The sequence below is a fragment of the Culex quinquefasciatus genome, chromosome 1 (assembly GCF_015732765.1).
Source record: "Culex quinquefasciatus strain JHB chromosome 1, VPISU_Cqui_1.0_pri_paternal, whole genome shotgun sequence".
Lineage (NCBI taxonomy): Eukaryota > Metazoa > Arthropoda > Insecta > Diptera > Culicidae > Culex > Culex quinquefasciatus.
Genome location: NC_051861.1, coordinates 17548372 through 17571865, shown reverse-complemented (window position 1 = coordinate 17571865; position 23494 = coordinate 17548372). Strand labels below are relative to the sequence as shown.

General features: G+C 37.4%; 1 protein-coding gene across 1 annotated transcript; it reads left to right on the top strand.

Annotated features, from left to right (window-relative positions):
• The first annotated feature begins 13324 nt into the window (after positions 1-13324).
• On the top strand, positions 13325-21925 carry LOC6047473 (stearoyl-CoA desaturase 5). The gene is made up of 7 exons (XM_038266951.1): positions 13325-13759; positions 19876-20195; positions 20256-20386; positions 20449-20654; positions 21066-21251; positions 21313-21488; positions 21546-21925. Exons 2-7 carry the CDS (start codon positions 19931-19933, stop codon positions 21707-21709), a joined length of 1128 nt encoding a protein of 375 aa, XP_038122879.1. The 5' UTR covers positions 13325-13759; positions 19876-19930; the 3' UTR covers positions 21710-21925.
• The last annotated feature ends 1569 nt before the right edge of the window (positions 21926-23494 follow it).

The following is a 23494-nucleotide window of genomic DNA, read 5'->3' as shown; positions in this document are numbered from 1 at the left end:
ATAGCATCATTGGTGCGTTGGAAGTGGGGACGCGAAGTCGTGATTATTCAGGTTAATTTTTGGTGTGCTTTTGTGTCGCTGTTCGTATCGGATGAGTGATTGTGCTAATCGAATAATAGCATCATTGGTGCGCTGGAAGTGGGGACGCGAAGTCGTGATTATTCAGGTTAATTTTTGGTGTGCTTTTGTGTCGCTGTTCGTATCGGATGAGTGATTGTGCTAATCGAATAATAGCATCATTGGTGCGCTGGAAGTGGGGACGCGAAGTCGTGATTATTCAGGTTAATTTTTTGGTGTGCTTTTGTGTCGCTGTTCGTATCGGATGAGTGATTGTGCTAATCGAATAATAGCATCATTGGTGCGCTGGAAGTGGGGACGCGAAGTCGTGATTATTCAGGTTAATTTTTGGTGTGCTTTTGTGTCGCTGTTCGTATCGGATGAGTGATTATGCTAATCGAATAATAGCATCATTGGTGCGTTGGAAGTGGGGACGCGAAGTCGTGATTATTCAGGTTAATTTTTTGGTGTGCTTTTGTGTCGCTGTTCGTATCGGATGAGTGATTGTGCTAATCGAATAATAGCATCATTGGTGCGCTGGAAGTGGGGACGCGAAGTCGTGATTATTCAGGTTAATTTTTGGTGTGCTTTTGTGTCGCTGTTCGTATCGGATGAGTGATTATGCTAATCGAATAATAGCATCATTGGTGCGTTGGAAGTGGGGACGCGAAGTCGTGATTATTCAGGTTAATTTTTGGTGTGCTTTTGTGTCGCTGTTCGTATCGGATGAGTGATTGTGCTAATCGAATAATAGCATCATTGGTGCGCTGGAAGTGGGGACGCGAAGTCGTGATTATTCAGGTTAATTTTTTTGGTGTGCTTTTGTGTCGCTGTTCGTATCGGATGAGTGATTGTGCTAATCGAATAATAGCATCATTGGTGCGCTGGAAGTGGGGACGCGAAGTCGTGATTATTCAGGTTAATTTTTGGTGTGCTTTTGTGTCGCTGTTCGTATCGGATGAGTGATTGTGCTAATCGAATAATAGCATCATTGGTGCGCTGGAAGTGGGGACGCGAAGTCGTGATTATTCAGGTTAATTTTTTGGTGTGCTTTTGTGTCGCTGTTCGTATCGGATGAGTGATTATGCTAATCGAATAATAGCATCATTGGTGCGTTGGAAGTGGGGACGCGAAGTCGTGATTATTCAGGTTAATTTTTGGTGTGCTTTTGTGTCGCTGTTCGTATCGGATGAGTGATTGTGCTAATCGAATAATAGCATCATTGGTGCGCTGGAAGTGGGGACGCGAAGTCGTGATTATTCAGGTTAATTTTTTGGTGTGCTTTTGTGTCGCTGTTCGTATCGGATGAGTGATTATGCTAATCGAATAATAGCATCATTGGTGCGTTGGAAGTGGGGACGCGAAGTCGTTATTATTCAGGTTAATTTTTTGGTGTGCTTTTGTGTCGCTGTTCGTATCGGATGAGTGATTGTGCTAATCGAATAATAGCATCATTGGTGCGCTGGAAGTGGGGACGCGAAGTCGTGATTATTCAGGTTAATTTTTTGGTGTGCTTTTGTGTCGCTGTTCGTATCGGATGAGTGATTGTGCTAATCGAATAATAGCATCATTGGTGCGCTGGAAGTGGGGACGCGAAGTCGTGATTATTCAGGTTAATTTTTGGTGTGCTTTTGTGTCGCTGTTCGTATCGGATGAGTGATTGTGCTAATCGAATAATAGCATCATTGGTGCGCTGGAAGTGGGGACGCGAAGTCGTGATTATTCAGGTTAATTTTTTGGTGTGCTTTTGTGTCGCTGTTCGTATCGGATGAGTGATTATGCTAATCGAATAATAGCATCATTGGTGCGCTGGAAGTGGGGACGCGAAGTCGTGATTATTCAGGTTAATTTTTTTTGGTGTGCTTTTGTGTCGCTGTTCGTATCGGATGAGTGATTGTGCTAATCGAATAATAGCATCATTGGTGCGCTGGAAGTGGGGACGCGAAGTCGTGATTATTCAGGTTAATTTTTTGGTGTGCTTTTGTGTCGCTGTTCGTATCGGATGAGTGATTGTGCTAATCGAATAATAGCATCATTGGTGCGCTGGAAGTGGGGACGCGAAGTCGTGATTATTCAGGTTAATTTTTTGGTGTGCTTTTGTGTCGCTGTTCGTATCGGATGAGTGATTATGCTAATCGAATAATAGCATCATTGGTGCGCTGGAAGTGGGGACGCGAAGTCGTGATTATTCAGGTTAATTTTTTTTGGTGTGCTTTTGTGTCGCTGTTCGTATCGGATGAGTGATTGTGCTAATCGAATAATAGCATCATTGGTGCGCTGGAAGTGGGGACGCGAAGTCGTGATTATTCAGGTTAATTTTTTGGTGTGCTTTTGTGTCGCTGTTCGTATCGGATGAGTGATTGTGCTAATCGAATAATAGCATCATTGGTGCGCTGGAAGTGGGGACGCGAAGTCGTGATTATTCAGGTTAATTTTTGGTGTGCTTTTGTGTCGCTGTTCGTATCGGATGAGTGATTGTGCTAATCGAATAATAGCATCATTGGTGCGCTGGAAGTGGGGACGCGAAGTCGTGATTATTCAGGTTAATTTTTTGGTGTGCTTTTGTGTCGCTGTTCGTATCGGATGAGTGATTATGCTAATCGAATAATAGCATCATTGGTGCGTTGGAAGTGGGGACGCGAAGTCGTGATTATTCAGGTTAATTTTTTGGTGTGCTTTTGTGTCGCTGTTCGTATCGGATGAGTGATTGTGCTAATCGAATAATAGCATCATTGGTGCGCTGGAAGTGGGGACGCGAAGTCGTGATTATTCAGGTTAATTTTTTGGTGTGCTTTTGTGTCGCTGTTCGTATCGGATGAGTGATTATGCTAATCGAATAATAGCATCATTGGTGCGTTGGAAGTGGGGACGCGAAGTCGTGATTATTCAGGTTAATTTTTTGGTGTGCTTTTGTGTCGCTGTTCGTATCGGATGAGTGATTGTGCTAATCGAATAATAGCATCATTGGTGCGCTGGAAGTGGGGACGCGAAGTCGTGATTATTCAGGTTAATTTTTTTTGGTGTGCTTTTGTGTCGCTGTTCGTATCGGATGAGTGATTGTGCTAATCGAATAATAGCATCATTGGTGCGCTGGAAGTGGGGACGCGAAGTCGTGATTATTCAGGTTAATTTTTGGTGTGCTTTTGTGTCGCTGTTCGTATCGGATGAGTGATTGTGCTAATCGAATAATAGCATCATTGGTGCGCTGGAAGTGGGGACGCGAAGTCGTGATTATTCAGGTTAATTTTTGGTGTGCTTTTGTGTCGCTGTTCGTATCGGATGAGTGATTGTGCTAATCGAATAATAGCATCATTGGTGCGCTGGAAGTGGGGACGCGAAGTCGTGATTATTCAGGTTAATTTTTGGTGTGCTTTTGTGTCGCTGTTCGTATCGGATGAGTGATTGTGCTAATCGAATAATAGCATCATTGGTGCGCTGGAAGTGGGGACGCGAAGTCGTGATTATTCAGGTTAATTTTTGGTGTGCTTTTGTGTCGCTGTTCGTATCGGATGAGTGATTGTGCTAATCGAATAATAGCATCATTGGTGCGCTGGAAGTGGGGACGCGAAGTCGTGATTATTCAGGTTAATTTTTTGGTGTGCTTTTGTGTCGCTGTTCGTATCGGATGAGTGATTATGCTAATCGAATAATAGCATCATTGGTGCGCTGGAAGTGGGGACGCGAAGTCGTGATTATTCAGGTTATTTTTTTTTGGTGTGCTTTTGTGTCGCTGTTCGTATCGGATGAGTGATTGTGCTAATCGAATAATAGCATCATTGGTGCGCTGGAAGTGGGGACGCGAAGTCGTGATTATTCAGGTTAATTTTTTTGGTGTGCTTTTGTGTCGCTGTTCGTATCGGATGAGTGATTGTGCTAATCGAATAATAGCATCATTGGTGCGCTGGAAGTGGGGACGCGAAGTCGTGATTATTCAGGTTAATTTTTTTGGTGTGCTTTTGTGTCGCTGTTCGTATCGGATGAGTGATTGTGCTAATCGAATAATAGCATCATTGGTGCGCTGGAAGTGGGGACGCGAAGTCGTGATTATTCAGGTTAATTTTTGGTGTGCTTTTGTGTCGCTGTTCGTATCGGATGAGTGATTATGCTAATCGAATAATAGCATCATTGGTGCGTTGGAAGTGGGGACGCGAAGTCGTGATTATTCAGGTTAATTTTTGGTGTGCTTTTGTGTCGCTGTTCGTATCGGATGAGTGATTGTGCTAATCGAATAATAGCATCATTGGTGCGCTGGAAGTGGGGACGCGAAGTCGTGATTATTCAGGTTAATTTTTTTGGTGTGCTTTTGTGTCGCTGTTCGTATCGGATGAGTGATTGTGCTAATCGAATAATAGCATCATTGGTGCGCTGGAAGTGGGGACGCGAAGTCGTGATTATTCAGGTTAATTTTTGGTGTGCTTTTGTGTCGCTGTTCGTATCGGATGAGTGATTGTGCTAATCGAATAATAGCATCATTGGTGCGCTGGAAGTGGGGACGCGAAGTCGTGATTATTCAGGTTAATTTTTGGTGTGCTTTTGTGTCGCTGTTCGTATCGGATGAGTGATTGTGCTAATCGAATAATAGCATCATTGGTGCGCTGGAAGTGGGGACGCGAAGTCGTGATTATTCAGGTTAATTTTTTGGTGTGCTTTTGTGTCGCTGTTCGTATCGGATGAGTGATTATGCTAATCGAATAATAGCATCATTGGTGCGCTGGAAGTGGGGACGCGAAGTCGTGATTATTCAGGTTAATTTTTTGGTGTGCTTTTGTGTCGCTGTTCGTATCGGATGAGTGATTGTGCTAATCGAATAATAGCATCATTGGTGCGCTGGAAGTGGGGACGCGAAGTCGTGATTATTCAGGTTAATTTTTTGGTGTGCTTTTGTGTCGCTGTTCGTATCGGATGAGTGATTGTGCTAATCGAATAATAGCATCATTGGTGCGCTGGAAGTGGGGACGCGAAATTGTGATTATGCAGGTTATTTTTTTTTTTGTGTGCTTTTGTGTCGCTGTTCGTTAGGGGTGAGTGATTGTGGTGATCGAATAATAGCATGACCTACTGAATTATTTGTGTCTTGAGCGTAATTTTCGTTGAGTAATTGGTGTTTTTTGTGATTTTTTTTGTAATTTTTTATTTTTTTTTTGAGATCTTAATTAATTGTTTTGTGATTTTCAAAGCCTTTCCTATATCATCGTTGATCGGAAGGCACGGCGTCGGGTAAATTGTGTATAATGTTTTGAATAAGGTTTTATTTCTAATGGTGAAAAAGCCATTTCTATATAATGATCGAAAGACGCACTGACATTTTGGATTAATTAATAGTGGAGTGAAATAATTGTGTGTGAGTGACTTTGTGTGTTAACCAAAAGACCTTCCCATAGCATCGTTGCTCGGAAGGCTCGCCGACGGGTCTGTTATGAAAGTCCTCCCCATAGCATCGTAGCTCGGGAGGCATCGAAAAGCCAATACCTTATCCTACTAACCCAAAAAATAATAATCACGTGATGCTTGAAGGAGATGCTGTGGATTCAACGGTCTCAAGCGGTATCAACAAGTATATAGCGAAAAACTGTGTGCTTGATGAGTCTGCAACTTCAACTATCGGACTAACATTCCTCCCTTTCGTTGAACTGCAGGCTTCTTGGGAGGGCGCCGGTATTGACTAATAAATTAGGGATCTTCAGAGGTTAAACAGTGAACGGATGGTTGGCTCCCACTGATCATTTTTGATTCATTGTTTAACTTCAGCTGATCTGTCAATAACGGAGTAGCAGCTCATTGGCAGTCAACCATGCTCATGCTCATGCTCATGCTCAAAAATCACCAGTTTTTGATTTTTGTATTTTTGTTAAATGCCAAATTTCAAAATCGGGCTTTGTCATGCTTACAGGATAGATCTTGCAGGTTTTCACCCAAAATTTCAGCCAATTGGGTCCTAAAATGAAGCTTAGATTGCTGATTTTATTGTTTACAGCAATAAAGCTTACTTTTCTGAGTACAACGACCCTTTGTATGACCACGCAGCTAAAAAAGTAGTTATCTAGCTGCGTGTAAAAGGCCTGGGAGTAAAATAAATATTGCATTATTTTATGCAATTTTATGTGATTTTACACTCTGAAATATGTAGCCCATCAGTATGGGAAACCTACTTGACCGAAGTGTCAAGCTCATTTATGCGTTTATCCTTTCAGCTTTCCATCGGCCTGATAGCCGAGTGAGCTAAGGCACCAGCCCTCACTATTGGTGCTGAGTTTGAATCCCGTCGGTTGAAACTTTTTTTTGTGTTTGCATAATTTGTACATGCAGCGTGTAATATTAAGTGTTTATTTTGACGCAGGTGATGTGCATGCTTTTGCATGCGATTTTACCATCGGATTTTTTGCTGTGCACAAAGAGTTTAAAATCGATTTTTAAATCAATTTTGAAAAATTAACCTCGCGATCCTTCTTGACAGCTCGTTCCAAGGGGACCATAGTTGATTTATCGAAAAAATGTTGCCTTGTCAATAAAATATTTTTGCTTTAAAATGAAAAAAAGTGATTAGAAATGGTTTTTGATCGTGTTTTTTTACAATTGTACATAAAAATTGACTTAGGGCTTTAGTACCCGATTTGGTCCATCCCAGCTCGAGATATCGTGGCACCCGGTTATCAACTCGGAGTTCAGAAAAAAACTCACAAAGTTCGACAGTTAGCTTTGCGCATGACAATTTTTTAGCTTAAATCTTCTCTTACTCAGTTAAATCATGAAATACTTTCATGAAGCTTTCAGGAGTGATTGAAATTCATCTTTAATACATTTTCAGTAATATGAAATTTTGAGATTTTCTACATGTATGAAACCCCTTGAAGAAAAAAAAACTGGGAAATTTAAGTTTTCTAAGTCTGACCCAAACAACCCTCCATTTTCTAATGTTGAAATCTCAGCAACTAATTGTCCGATTTTCAATGTTAAAAAATGAAACATTCGTGAAATTTTCCGATCTTTTCGCGAAAAAATATTTAAATCAAGACTAGCATTTCAAAAGGGTGTAATATTGAATTCAAAAAAAAATTCAGAAATGGTCACTCAGAGTCACTATTTCTAAAATTGAAAAAAAAAACTGCAAATATTTCGCTGAAATAAAACTTTCGGTGGCTATATCTTGAAAACGGGGTCCTATATAAAAGAATTGTTAACAACTTTTCGATTGCAAATTCGGTCATTTAGGTCAAAAATGATTTTTTTGCCTAAATCTCGATTTTTTTTCCAAAAATCCCAGTATTTTTTTTTGTTAATTTCATAACTCGGTGGCAGAATTTTTGTCCATCCTTCTCTATGGCTCAAAAGTTGTGGGGTTTTGTCTCCTAAAGCATATCAAAAAATCTAGAATTTCAAATAATATGTAATATTTAAATACTCAAATTTTCTCATTGCTGAAATTTAGGAAAACAAACAAAATTTTACTACACCTTTTTTACTGATTGGCACCAGGGTGATGAATAGAGAAAATGCGTAACGTGATTTCCGAATGATCCCACTTTGTTTTTCTCTACAAAGTAGGAGGCTGTTCAAGCACAAGCATGACTTTTTACTTACTGGTAAATTAGCTATTTTATAATCAGTAGTATGTGTTTTATTTTGTCTAGTATTTTGACATTTTTTGCTGGAAAACTGTCGCGTTTCGATCGGTTAGAAGAGATTGTTCTTTTTTACGGGTGACGAAGAACTGCGGCGAGAGTGTCATTCTGCGATGTCACAGATCAGCCACTGATTTTGAAATCCTGCAGCTCTTCCTGGTCCAGCAAAAAAAACATCGCTAATTCTAGCGAAGCTGATCCAACAAGCCGAGACGATTTTCGCTAAAGCAGGTTTTTAAAAGGAATCCAACAAAAAAGACAGCTTCTGGATGGATACAACCGCATGGACTCCATAAAAAACATCCATTCGTGATTATAAAAAAAAATACGATCTCGCCTTCAATTTCTTAAAATTTCTTGACTTCAACTCCAGGTTCTCATTTTTCATTCACGCAAAAAAAAATTAATGATCTATAACAATACTCTCTTCTATTGGCGAACAGTAAATTGGTTCCACTTTGACAGTTCAAAATTGAAGCCGTTTTGCGAACCACTATTCAGCACCCAGATTGGGACCATCCACAAACCACGTGGGCACTTTTTTAGAAATCTCAACAATAGCTACACATTTTCTGTTTGATTTAGTCAGCAATATTGTCTTTTAAAATTAAAAAATCCTTGTCCATCTTTGAGAAAAATAAATTCGATAAACTGCAAAAAAAGTAAAAAAAAATGAAATGAAATTACAAACCACCGTGGACAGGCGTAAAAAAAAACATTTTTTTTTCAACATTTTAATGAAAAAAGTTTTTTTAAATTCATTGTACACCTGTCCAGTTGTTTTAAAATCATAAGTTTTTAAAATTTCTGAGCATTGACGAAAATTTTATTTTTGCGAGAAAAAAAAAAGTTTTTGCGGTGCATCCCATTGTAATTTCGTAAAAGTTCAAAATATTTTTAAACAAGCCCAAAAAAGCTAAATAAGATTAACAATGCAGAAAAAGGCGTTTTAGATTGTTTTTAGTTGATTAGAGTTCTATTTACCTTGAAATTTTCCAGTTTCACGAAAAAAAGTTTTGCTCCCTAGTTTTTCGCACCAATTCTGAAGGGGGCGGGAGGAGCGACATATACTTTGAACAATATTTGCAACGGCCTTATTGTCTAATCTAATCTAATGTAATCTAATCGAACACAAGCGCAGCCAGTCCGAAGAAAGCATCCTGGAAGAACTTGGGGTTAGATTACGCCCCAAGTTCTTTCTTGTCAACATTAATAATTGCAGTACACTTGAGTAACCCCGAAGATGTATTGCATAAATTGAAGCGGCTAAGCCTACTGCGTTGCATTAACCGCAGAGACAGATTCTGTGAACGGAGCACATTTCACATAACATACTAAAAAATGGGAGGAGTTCATTAACAGGATTCTGAGATATGATTTTTTGAAAATAAAATCCGTGTTTATCGACGCGCCGCGCGCAAAAACACAAAAATGACAAAATCGGCAAAAAATCAACTTTTTCCACTAAAACTGCGATAACTTTAAAATTTCAGCGATGACCTATACATGTCTGGGTACCAAAATTTTTGTAATTGAAAGACGCAACTTTTGGTATACAGACATGTATAGGTCATCGCTGAAATTTTAAAGTTATCGAAGTTTTAGTGGAAAAGGTTGATTTTTTGCCGATTTTGTCATTTTCGTGTTTTTGCGCGCGGCGCGTCGATAAACACGGATTTTATTTTCAAAAAATCATATCTCAGAATCCTGTTAATGAACTCCTCCCATATTTTAGTATGTTATGTAAAAATGTCCGGGGAATCTGATAAAAATATTTCCAGACATGGGCTCTTTGGTCCAGACACCGTTAAAACGGCATTTTAAAGTTTCATTCGACCTTTTCATATGTTAGGCTAGATTTTTGAAACTTTTTATTATTTTTCTTTGATAGGCCAATTTATCACCTTTCATTTGCGTATTTGACAATTGAAATCGGTTGAAATGGCGAGGAGTTATGATTTTTTGAAAAAAGTGGTTTTTGCGAAAATCGACGAAAATCGCCATTTTTCAGACCACCCTAAGACGGCGTAGGTCACCCTAATGGCCAAACAAAAAAATACGGGTCTAATTATTTCGGCCAGGGAACCCCCAGAAAAATTTTGAGCCCGATCCGAGCAGTTTTGTTTTTCTCTATGCTGTTTTCTGCTGTATCACGGCGTGTTTTCTGGGCAACCTTAAGGAGAAAAAATAGTCATCACTACTTTCAAAAGTGTCTTATAGGAAATTTTCTCAGCTTTCCAATGCACAGTGGGCGAAATGGAACCCAAAATCGGACTTAATTGAACGCGGCTGATTCCCTGGTATGAAAAATAGTGTTTCTTATGTAAAAAAATCCGGGTAATCGATTGGTGATGGTTTCATCCACCGCACGAAACGGCAAAGGGTCCATTTTGCCCAAATTCCCCATTTTTTACATTTTTTCTTGAAAATCGGTCTGTATTTAGAGCGGAGGCTTTATGCGGCCATCCAAAATGCACTTAACTTATGTGAAAATGTACCAGAAATCCAGTAAAAATATCCACTTGCACCGCAAAAATCATCTAGGGTCCAATTAACCCCAATTCCGCTATAAAAGCATTTTTGGCCATTTTCATATGTTAGGTCAGATTTTAAAAATCTGAAAATATTTTTATCGTAAAGATCACACAATTTTACATAAGAATGACGATTTGCACTTGATAGTTTGACACATTTAGGGGAACTATACCCTTTTTCAGCCTATTTCTATTATCGGCCTATCAGCACTTTGATCATGAATTACAGCTTATATAAAGTGTTTTTGACTGTTCCAAAGTAATAAATAGCTCAAATTAAAGTGAGCAAGTAAATCTCCATTGTTGAAACATCTGAAAATGTTGATTTAATAGCAGAAACGGCAAAAGTGATGAGAATTGGTCGAACGGCTTAGTGTGATTAAAATGGGCATATTTCCCCTATGTTGATAAAAATAAAAATTATGTAAAAGGCAGTTTATTCTGCGTTTGACAAAATTGGCCCAAAATTGATTCTTCAATCTTTTTATTTAGTTTAATTTCTATATCAACATAAATGTGTCAAACTATCAAGTGCAAATCGTCTTTCTTATGTAAAATTGTCTGATCTTTACGATAAAAATATTTTCAGATTTTTAAAATCTGACCTAACATATGAAAATTGCCAAAAATGCTTTCATAGCGGAATTGGGGTTAATTGGACCCTAGATGATTTTTGCGGTGCAAGTGGATATTTTACTGGATTTCTGGGACATTTTCACATAAGTTAAGTGCATTTTGGATGGCCGCATAAAGCCTCCGCTCTAAATATAGACCGATTTTCAAGAAAAAATGTAAAAAAATAGGGAATTTGGGCAAAATGGACCCTTTGCCGTTTCGTGCGGTGGATGAAACCATCACCAATCGATTACCCGGATTTTTTTACATAAGAAACACTATTTTTCATACCAGGGAACCAGCCGCGTTCAATTAAGTCCGATTTTGGGTTCCATTTCGCCCACTGTGCAATGCTTCTAAGAGCGAAATGTTTCATCGGGAAATTTCTGAGATATCTCTATTTTAAGTTTTTTCTTTTAAAATCCTTGATCATTTATTGGAAACTTTTAAATAACAGTCCAGGAAACTTGTCAAATGATGTGTTTCATGTGTATTTTACTGACCAAAATGTGCAAAATAAGACAAGAAACAACTTTGTAGAAGGTTGCAAATCACTAAACATTTTGAAAATTTAGTTTTAACCGAATTTTTGAATATGTGGGATTTATTCAAATAATCAAATGATAAAACCGTATTGAAATATTATTTTTACAAGAACAAATAGATTATTACATAATTGTTGTGTACAAATAACACCGGTCTGCTCTGATTAGCTTGGAACTAGCTGATACAACCGAAATTTCTACAGGTTTGAGATTGATAGGGTATGACAAGATTTTTATGAATAAATATCATATTTCCTTAATCAAACACTAACTAGTTGCATGGATACAAAACATGTTTTATGCTTGAAATTATACTGCAAATTACTGTTGCTTGCTTTAGGAGAAATACTTTTCATTAGTATGAAATGATTGTTTCAGTTTTTTTTGTATTAAATGATCAAGGAGCAATATTTTAGAAGCTTATAAGACTCCCATCTTCAATCTCATCTTGAAAAAATATATATATGTCTTGATTTTTGTTCAAATAGTTTGGAAAGAATGTTTTTGTTAGATTTTTTTTTAAATACTATTTAATTTTTGTTCAAACAAAAATAAATGTTTGTCACGGTGGTTTCAGAATTCTAAATTGGAAGACTCGAGTTTTATTGCTACTTTTAAGAGCATTTTCTACAGAAAACATTTTATAAAATTTTATTTTTATTTTATACTCATGAAAATATGACTTTTGAAGCTTGCTACAGTAATATGTAGAACATTTTCAATTTCAAATCATATTTGTATTTATGTTCCTGGTTGACGTTTGCTTAAGAAAATATCAAATTTATTCAATAAAATTCAATAATACCATTAATAATCACAAACCTGCCAAAGTTTCCCAACTTTGCCAAATATTTGTACACAAAAAATATGTAATTATCAAATAATTCTTGTAAAAAATACATGTTTAAACTGTTTTATGATTTTAATTTCTGAATAAATCCCATATATTCAAAAACTTAGACAAAACATAATTTTCAAAATGTTTAGCGGTTTTCAACCTTCTACAAAGTTGTTTCTTGTCTTACTCATCAAAATGTGCAAACATTTTGATGAGTAAATGACTCATGAAACACATCATTTGATAAGTTTTCTGAACTGTTAGTATAAAGTTTCCAATAAATAATAAAGGAATTTAAAACCAAAAAACTTAAAATAGAGATATCTCAGAAATTTCTCGATGAAACATTTCGCTTTTAGAAGCATTGGAAAGCTGAGAAAATTTCCTATTAGACACATTTGAAAGTGGCGATGACTATTTTTTCCTGATAAGGTTGTTCTAGAAAACACGCCGTGGTATAATAATGCAATGCAATGATCATTTAATAAAATCCCTTCACCTATATATAATAACCACGCACCCAAGCACACAAACAGCGACACAAAAGAAATGAAAATGAGCATGCAAAAACAAGACAGCGCGTCCCCGCGGTCAGCGCACTAATCCAATATTTGCAACGGCCTTATTGTTATCAGAAAGAACCAATGAAACATCGATTATAATATGATTTTTTTTCTTTCCTATAAGGAGGAACTTTTTTGAAAAATGTTGGTAAAAATCGTTAAGAGAGTTCGTCAATCTGTTTTAACCTCGTACTTTAAATGTTATTCAGTAGGAAAATAATTTTGAATATCTCCCCTCACGAGAACCTGTATCTTCGAGAGCGAGAGCGAGAGAGAAAGAGCTTTTAACCGCGACTTCACAGTATCTTCTCCCAGTTTGTACAAAGCTCATACATGAGAATGCACGTGGTTATGAGTAATACCGAGAGTAATACCGTCGCCCAAGTTAGCTCGTTGGTTAGAGGTAGTATCTTCACTGGCGTCGCGTCGCCACCCAGCAGAAAAAATAGCTCTCCAACGGTGCCTCGTCGCCGGCCGGTCGATTTGGGGAGGAAATTGAACAGGGGTTGGGAATCATTCATTCCGTCAGTCATTCTGTGTGGGCAAGTTAGTAGTGTTTAGTCAGTCAGTCGGTCTTTGGCAGTCCGCTGAATCGGTTGGGGTTTTTTTTTCCGATGAGTTCGAGTGCCTTCGAAAAGTCGGTTCGAGTTGTCCCCAGGGACGGGTTTTGCGCTAGTTGGTGACTAATGTTTCATCTTTTTTTGGCGTTTTAACTGAAAAATACTGGATTTGGGTGTGTGAGGTTCAAGGTCGGGACCTAAATACCACCAAGCATAACAATAAGTGAACGATAATTAGGCTGAGGTAAAAACAAGCCGGCTTTTTAAATTGCAGCGTGTTTGGTGACGACGATTTATTGCTGGAAAAACTGCAGTGAACAGTGATTTTGTGCGCGGGTGGAAGGCGCCCCTTATCACAATGCAATCGTAAAACAGTGACTGATTACTTGAAGGAAAAAAAGGTTTCTGCCGGGGGATTTTATCAAGTGGTAAGTTTACAAGGTGGAATTGGTAAAATCATTCACAAGATCCCTGAGCAATTCGGAAAAAAAAATAATTTTGGAAAAGGTGTATACAGCAATTCCATTTGAAAAGAGCCTAAACCGAAAAAAAAGTTCTCCGATCGGGCTCAAAATTTTCTGGGGGTTCCTTGGCCAAAATAATTAGACCCGTATTTTTTGTTTGGCCATTAGGGTGACCTACGCCGTGTTAGGGTGGTCTGAAAAATGGCAATTATCGTCATTTTTCGCAAAAAACACTTTTTTCAAAAAATCATATCTCCGCGCCATTCAATCCGATTTAAGTTGTCTTAGACGCAAAAGAAAGGTGATAAGTTTGGCTATTTGGGAAAAATAGTAAAAAGTTTCAAAAATCTAGCTTACCATTTGAAAAAGTCGCATGAAAACTTAAAATGGCCTTTTGACCGTGTCTGGACCAAAGAGCCTATGTCTGAAAATATTTTTATCGGATTCCAAGGAAAATTTCACATATCTCTTCTAAAAATTGCCGTTGTCGAACCGTACGTTTCGGAGATATGATTTTTTGAAAATATAAACTGAGTTTTTCGACGCGCCACGCGCAAAAACGGGAAAATGAAGAAATCGCCAAAAAAATCAACTTTTTTCACTAAAACTGCGATAACTTTAAAATTTCAGCGATGACCTATAAATGTTTGGGTATCAAAATTTTTGTAATTGAAAGACGCAACTTTTGGTACCATAACATCCATTTTAAAAGGCCATTTTAAGTTTTCATGCGACTTTTTCAAATAGTAAGCTAGATTTTTGAAACTTCTTACTATTTTTCCCAAATAGCCAAACTCATCACCTTCTTTTGCGTAAGACAGCTAAAATCGGATTAAATGGCGCGGAGATATGATTTTTAAAAAAATGAGGTTTTTGCGAAAAATGACGAAAATTGCCATTTTTCAGACCACCCTAACATGGCGTAGGTCACCCTAATGGCCAAACAAAAAAATACGGGTCTAATTATTTTGGCCAAGGAACCCCCAGAAAATTTTGAGCCCGATCGGAGAACGTTTTTTTCGGTTTAGGCTCTTTTCAAATGGAATTGCTGTATATGTATTACAAATTTCATTGTATTTTTTTGATGTTGAGAAACAAAATTGAAACGAATTTTTACGTAAGAACAAATTTATTCAACATGGTTTATTCTTGTTGGAAATATAATCGTTGATTTTTTTAGTTTTAAATTCCATAAAAGGCCGTTTGTCCTTCAGCAAAAAGTCAAAAAATACACAGCTAAAAATCCGATGGTAAAATCGCATGCAAAACATGCACATCACCTTCGTCAAAATAAACACTTAATATTACACACTGCATGTACAATTTTTGACAACACAAAAAAAATTGCAACCGATGGGACTCAAACCCAGCACCAACAGTAAGGACTGGCGCCTTAGCCCACTCGGCCATCAGACCGATGTAAAACTGTAAGGATAAACGCATATATGAGCTTGACATTTCGGTCAAGTAGGTTTCCCATACTGATGGGCTACATATTTCAGGGTGTAAAATCACATAAAATTGCATAAAATAATGCAATATTTATTTTACACCCAGGCCTTTTACACGCAGCAGGATAACTACTTTTTTAGCTGTGTAGTTATAAACCGGATGTAAATTTACAGACTCGTTCATAAAATAATTAATTAAAAGTATCTTATCAAATATCGAATTAAAACAAAAAAAAACTTTAAATTTGTTTTTATTTATGTTGCTTTTTTTGTAAAATGTAAAATGTAAACTGTAAAATGTAAAATGTAAAATGTAAAATGTAAAATGTAAAATGTAAAATGTAAAATGTAAAATGTAAAATGTAAAATGTAAAATGTAAAATGTAAAATGTAAAATGTAAAATGTAAAATGTAAATGTAAATGTAAATGTAAAATGTAAAATGTAAAATAAAATGTAAATGTAAATGTAAAATGTAAAATGTAAATGTAAATGTAAATGTAAAATGTAAAATGTAAATGTAAAATGTAAAATGTAAAATGTAAAATGTAAAATGTAAATGTAAATGTAAAATGTAAAATGTAAAATGTAAATGTAAAATGTAAAATGTAAAATGTAAAATGTAAAATGTAAAAAAATGTAAATGTAAATGTAAATGTAAATGTAAATGTAAAATGTAAAATGTAAATGTAAAATAAAATGTAAAATGTAAATGTAAATGTAAAATGTAAAATGTAAATGTAAAATGTAAATGTAAATGTAAAATGTAAAATGTAAAATGTAAATGTAAAATGTAAATGTAAAATGTAAAATGTAAAATGTAAATGTAAAATGTAAATGTAAATGTAAAATGTAAAATGTAAAATGTAAAATGTAAATGTAAAATGTAAAATGTAAATGTAAAATGTAAATGTAAATGTAAAATGTAAAATGTAAAATGTAAAATGTAAAATGTAAAATGTAAAATGTAAAATGTAAAATGTAAAATGTAAAATGTAAAATGTAAAATGTAAAAAGTAAAATGTAAAATGTAAAATGTAAAATGTAAAATGTAAAATGTAAAATGTAAAATGTATAATGTAAAATGTAAAACGTAAAATGTAAAATGTAAAGTGTAAAATGCAAAATGTTAAATGATCAGATTTTAACACGCAAAGCTAATTCCAAGCATGACTCTTGATAAATTTTGTAATAGAAAGTTCAATTGACAGTCAGTTTTGTTTCGTTATCATCCTGTTATCTCAGGATGTGCAAGTGTCCAATTAATATCGCGCTCTAGGGAACACTCCAGTGCCTTATCAGTACCAACACCTGAAACCATATTATCATGAGCTTTCTAGAAACTTTTGAGAATGACTAATAAGGATAGTAAAACTCATTTCTGATGACTAATTGTTTTATTCTAACATTAAGTCATATTGAACCAAATGTTGGCACATTTTAGATAAGCCAATTTAGGATCTTCCAGCAACCGACAAACACTCGTCGTTATCGGCCTTGCATTTGCTCTGTTGCACACCTGTGTTTGCTTAATGATTTTCAAATAAAATGTGGTCGGATGTTTTCCCTTTTTTGTTTTTTTCGTCACCACCAATAAAACTTTCGTCCGCAGCCTTACACTTTTGCGTCATTTACGGGTAAACCTTTTGGAGTAAACATAAAAATAATAATTGTCGCACCGCCGCCACGCGCTTAATGAGAAATACACGCCGGGACTTAGAGGCTACGTGCAACAACGCGCGGTGTAGCAACTCTGTTTGTTTAGTTACTCAGTTTCGGGGTAAATGCGATAAGAAAAGTGCAGCGGATTGAAGTGCCGGCGACATTGCAGGAAGCAGTTGATTGATTCGAAACCAATTTCCTAGCTTTGGAAAATTGATGATTTTAATAAATTTGAACTGAAACCAACTATGTTGACTTCAAATAAGAGTGTTTTAATGACAGCTAACCAACTGACGCAAACACGCTTATACACCTTACTGCTTTTGTTTGAAATGTGAAGCACACGCTAGGGAAGATTGGAGAATTAAAGTTATTTTTTTAAATTTATTTGTTTTGATTAAAATTGAAAAAAATGCTGGAAAATTATCATAAAAGAAAAACTTAAATGAAAGTCTAAGAACTAGTGGGTTGTGCCCTAAGCTGTGCCGGTGTTGTAGCGTAAGATGATATATTACATCATCTGGATGAGAAGATGTCGTCATCTGACTGGGCTTTCTGACTTACTTTTGCGACAAGGTGACGCACTCGTATGAGTGCAGCTGTGAACATTAGATACAAGGGTATTTCCCCTCAAACATTGCAGTACATTTCATACATTGTTCTACCAGTGAAATTGTTTTAAAACTAATTAAGAAATGATTTGAAAAGTAACTGATTTCGTTGAACTGAAACTTTCATAGCTTTCACACCAAACTCTACAAATGGTCACTATCTACCGAAATTACCCAAAGTCGAGCCGGAACGAAAATTGTCCAAATCAATATTTACTTCGGCACTGGCATTCCACTTTAACTGGACATGTGAACCGTTCATAACTGCTCGAGATTTAATAGAATTTTTGATGTCGACCCCCCGCATGCGGTTGGAAAGCCTCGCGTAAATATTTAATCGTTTACTTATCTCTTTATTATTGACAAATCTGGAGCAAAAAAAAGCAAAAGAAGTAACATAAAAAAATAAACATGATTAAAAATAAAATGACATCAAGGAAAAAAAAATTGTAAACTATAAATCGATCTTCAAAACAAGTCTATGGTGCAGAATCACTCTATGCTCAGAGTACGTGCGGAAATCTGTTGCCAATTGAACTACACCCGTGCAGCTTGAACATCATCACCGTCACCCTCCGAAAGCATATCCATTAACATCAATTAGCACCAATTGACCAAGTTAGATCGAAAATGATCGCATCGGTTTTGATAAATAAATAGAAATCTAGTTGACGATGCGCTGATGTTAGACGTCGTACCAGGAGTGACGGCTCAGATTTACTGTCAACGCCGAGGCCGTCGCTGTGTAATCAGAAATTATTATCTCCATAAAATTCCTGCATCAGCACATGCGACACATTATCGATTACCTTCATTTGAAAGGGTGACAAAGTGTCGCAGCAGGCCGGCGGCAAGTGCTCGATTTTATTTACGACCTGTCACGTGCGGCGTCGTGCTCGATCATCGCGCAGCACGCGTCCGAAACGTGCTCGAATGTTTCGATGTTTCGAGCCGTTATGCAACAATTTTCGCCAACTTTCGACGCGCGATCAATTGTTGTTTTGTTTTAACTGCGTACTTTACACACTTTTCGAGCAGTGAATACTAATCGATCGGTTACGACTGAAGTCGCGGGGGTGGTCGGTCCACTAAATTTGGCAAGCCTGATAGGAGAATCAGCCTTGAAATAATTTGTTGCTCGCGACCCATGAATGGCAAAACAAATCGATTACTCACCTGTTTATTGTGCTACGACTTGCAAACGTTTGTTTAGAGATCATGAAAAGTTGAGAAAATTGTAGCTTATAATCTGACTAAATTGCTGCCAACGTGTAGCTAAACAAACTGTCAGCCAACACGCTTATTTTTTAGCGTATACAAAATTGTGGCATGGCAAAAAAAATTCAATTAATGAGTCCGATTGTTTTGAAACATGTTTCTGACAAATAAAAATAACACAATAAGCCTTCATTCTTTTCCAGAATTCACACTGCGACCTTGACGGAAACAGGGAATGTTTGTTGACATTTTTTTTCGAGCCTTGTCGCAACATCATTACATCATTATTAGTCAATTAACCGCATGACTGAAAACCAAATAAACAAGAGCTCAACCTAAGCAACCCGTTCTAGCGTTCTACCGCCATGTTTACTTAGATCGTCCATAATGGCGGCGGACGGACGGCGCGACAACAAGCGCGATAAACAAAACAAACATACGTGCTTTGTTTACTGTTTGGTCTTTGAGTCATTAAACTTTAGTGGGCACAGCAGCACAGGATATGAGCCATCACCATGTTTGCGGACAAAAAGACAAAAATCTGCTCGTAACGCGTCCGATTGTTGTGATGATTGACAGTTGTAGATGGGGCAAGCAGGTTAGGTTTTTATCACTGTCCGCCGACCGAATTAGGCACCTGGGGCAATCTATGAATGCGATAAGAACGGAAACGTGCCCGATGCGTGTCATTGTGTGCTTATCAGACGAGTTTGTTGTGAAATATCAAGAATATTTTTTTGAAAAAAGGTAGAAAAAATATTGCACACTATTTTTGAACAAAATCAGAATGGTTTAATTTCTGAGTGTTAACTTTTTTACTGATTGATATTTAAACTATAAGGCCGTTGGAAATATTTTTTTTCCAGCTAATAGATATCAATCCATCACATGGCGGTGGAACGCAGTTATCGCGTGTCCCTATCAATTTCCCATCCACCTATTCCCACTCTATCTGTTCCGATAGTCATCATTTGCCTCCCGTGACTCAAACTAGGTGTAAGTCCAACCTAGTGGTGCCACTCCCATCGCGCTCTAATTACGACAAATGTGTTTACATTAGTACCAAGTTGCCAGTCGACGCAATTATTTGATAATCTCAATCTCAATTGGTTCTATCGATTTTCCTTCTCGTTCAACAGCTGGTGACCGCAAGCCCCGTAGTTGAAACATTCGCGACCGCACACGGGACAGAAAATGGCACCAGACATTGCGGATCCAGTCGTTCCGGTTGGCAACACTGACGGCAGCTGTCAAAGCAACAGGCAGCGCGTTCCCGCCCACGACGACAATAATAACCAAATAGAGAAGGGAAGCGCCATCGAAGCAAGCCATGAGGACCAGTTCCGGCCGGAAATCCGGTGGCCGGACTTTATCGCACAGCTGTTTCTGCATGTGGGATTCCTGATAGGCATTTGGCAGGTGGTAACACTGCAGGCCAAGCTGTACACAGTGTTATGGAGTGAGTAATGTTTGACATTTGCTGGTGACTCAAGCTTATTTTTTTTTTTTTTCTTTTTAGCTGTAGTTTTAGTTTGGTGTTCCGGGGTTGGCATCACTGCCGGGGCTCACCGCCTCTGGTCGCACAAATCGTACAAAGCAAAGTGGCCTCTGCGGGTGCTTTTAATGTTCCTTTTCACCATTTGTGGTCAGGTTAGTTGGCTGTGATCCGTTTACCAACAACCAAACGTCACAATGCTGTCATTTTCTTTTAGCGTGACGCCTACACGTGGGCACACGATCACCGGGTGCACCACAAGTACTCGGAGACGGACGCCGATCCGCACAATGCCAAGCGGGGCTTTTTCTTTGCGCACGTGGGTTGGGTGTTTCTGACGCCCCACCCGGAGGTGGTGGCGAAGCGCAAAATCATCGACATGAGTGACCTGGAGGCGGACCCGATCGTCATGTGGCAGAAAAAGTAGGTTCCACTGAGCTTTTTGTTGTTGACTGGTTTAGCAGTGTTGGGTCTTGAAAAATTATCTATGTCTGAACTTGACTGTTACCTTACCTTTACCATTGTCTACTTTGATTTTGAAGAAACAATAAGACATAATGTTGAAGGTACGGTTGAAATATTTGTTATATTTCGGTAAAATATGTTATAAGTATAATTTATCTAAAGGAGCTATTACACTTCAGCAAACAAACAGTTAACAGTTAGTCTGCTTTTTTGTTTGCCTGGATTTGTTTGTACAAAGGTCAGCCTGTATACATTTTGCCTTGTTTGCGAGTTTGCCGCAATCAAGTTTGCGAGTTTGTTTGCGGTAGTGTAACAGCTCCTTAACTACATTTAAAAGTTGTGCTTAATTTACAATTCCCACCCTTTCAGGTATTACCTTCCTCTATTTGCACTGCTGGTCATTGGGCTCCCGGTGCTGGTCCCATACTATTACTGGTCCGAAAACCTTTGGGTGGCCTTCTGGGTGTGTTTCACGGTGCGATTCACCACAACGCTGAATATCGCCTTCTTCGTTAACAGCGTCGCGCACATGTTCGGGAACCGACCCTACGATAAGTATGCTTATCATCAGCCTGAGCTGTCGGAACTGTATTGATTTAACTTTATCTTCAAATAGAAACATCAGCCCGGTGGAGAACCTTCCGGTGGCCATAGCGGCGTTGGGCGAGGGTTGGCACAACTACCACCACGTGTTTCCGTGGGACTACAAAACGGGCGAACTGGGCAGTTACATGTTCAACGTGACGACCGGATTTATCGACGCGTTTGCCAAGCTGGGGTGGGCCTACGAACGTAAGTCGATTCCTTTTTTTTAATGGTACGCCCCAACTCACAACTTTTAAATTTTAGGGAAATCAGTTTCACCGGATATTATCGAACGAAGGGCGGCCAAGTACGGCGATGGGACGCGCTTCCTCAGTGACGATTGTGCCCATCGGGATCCGGTGTGGGGTTTTGGCGATACTGACATCGCCAAGGAGGACCTTGACGAAATTCTGCGAAGGCAGGAGTGATGGAGGAACGAGAAAAAGTGCTTTAATATAGTTTTAAGAAAAGTAGTAAAATACAACAAATAGATTGGAGCGAAGTATTTGGCGCATGCTTATGTTCAAATGCTATAGTTTCGTTCAGTAGAACATTAAAAACGCTTAGACCCAGTGTTTCCTTCAGAACGTGAAGCATGTTTTTTTTTAAATAATGATGATGAAATAAACGACAAACGAATAATATACGAATGTTTTAAAATTACCCTATCTATATTGTTTTGCTAGAAAGAGTTGGATTTTGGGATTTTTCGAAATTGAGCATACCTCTGCTTGTTTTAAACCAACTTTGATACTTTTTTAGGGAACTTGTTCTGCCAACTATTTTTTACAAAGTGATTGTTTCGAAAATCTTTTAAAGTGTAATGGTGTAATGGCACAGGATTGAAAAAAATATTTATCGGGAACCTATTGGGCAACTATTTTTGACAGTTTGATGTAGAGAGTCAAATTTTTCTTTCCGGCAATTCCCGGGATTAGAGCGTCCAATTTCCCGGGGTTACAAATTTCTCGGGAAACGGGAAATTTTCAGCCAATTTCCAGAGAAATCCCGGGAATTACCGGGAAATTTTAAATTTAATGAAAGTTGTTATGGTCTTGGTATTAAATAATATTAAGCAACAAAATTGTATAGGACATCAACATTAATGGTTTAAATAAGTGTAAAGATCAATTAACAGCTTGATTGCATGTGAAAAATCATTCAATGTACAAGAAAATGTATTTTGGTATTTTTTGATGAGAAATTTTAAACATGCCTCTGTGACCAGTTTATTGAAATAAAAACAAACATGCAGAAATTATGTTTTTCATGACAAATACTGGTTTCAGCTCTTGAACAAATAGGTAAAGCTTTTTAGTGTTGGTTTTACTCCACACAACCCAATGTTTTCAAATATTTGAGCAAACTTTGAATATATTCCTGCATTTTTTGATAACAAACAATAGAAAGTAATTTATTAATGATTTTTTTTTGTATTCCCAAGCAACACACTTTGTCAGATAAACGTATTTCCTAACTGGTTGTATAACCAATCCGCCTCGTTATCACAACTTATTCTACAACTCCTGTGAACTGGAAAAAGCGCACTTTTTTTATTGTATAACTTGCCAGAAAAAGATGCAAGTTTTCAGAGTAAGTTGTACAAATGTATTTGACAACACTCTGCTATCTAACAAGAGATTCAACGAAAAAAAGGGGCGTGGTTTACGGCTGTGCTGTCAAATCAAAGCGCACACTGGAAAGGAAAGTTAGATTGATATTTAACTAGTGTTGACATTTTTTCTCGTATGTTGGTTCAAAACAGCTATCTAACTATTATTCAACAGTCGACAAGTTATGAGTGCTACTTGGGTTATCATGTTGTATAATTTAAATTACACGATAAACTAACATCAATCCACTAAAAGTCTTTTTTTTCACATTTAACCCTCTAACACCTGTAGTTGCACCAGTGCTCCATAATTCTTTTACTTCAAATTGTAATTTCTTTAGTACTAGGTACTCAACCAATTGAATTAATTCTTTTTGCACAAATTCGATTTTCGTCTCATTTGATCATGGTAAACAAAAAAACGTAAAAAAATCTCAATTTTAATGTGGAGGTAAAGAGTTAATATTGTTTTGATTAAATTACATCAATCTGTTGAAAAATAATAATAATTTAATTTGTAATAATTTAATACTCATTAAACAAGATCTATTCCCAGCTGCCTTAAAAATAAGTACTATCAGAAATAATTCTGATGTTATAA

Bases quoted from the DNA above. Each gene is read 5' to 3' on its own strand.
- LOC6047473 (XM_038266951.1), top strand. From the start codon at position 19,931: ATGGCACCAGACATTGCGGATCCAGTCGTTCCGGTTGGCAACACTGAC. The intron at 20,196-20,255 runs GTGAGTAATGTT...TTTTCTTTTTAG, and splicing joins GCTGTACACAGTGTTATGGA to CTGTAGTTTTAGTTTGGTGT. The intron at 21,252-21,312 runs GTATGCTTATCA...ATCTTCAAATAG, and splicing joins GGGAACCGACCCTACGATAA to AAACATCAGCCCGGTGGAGA.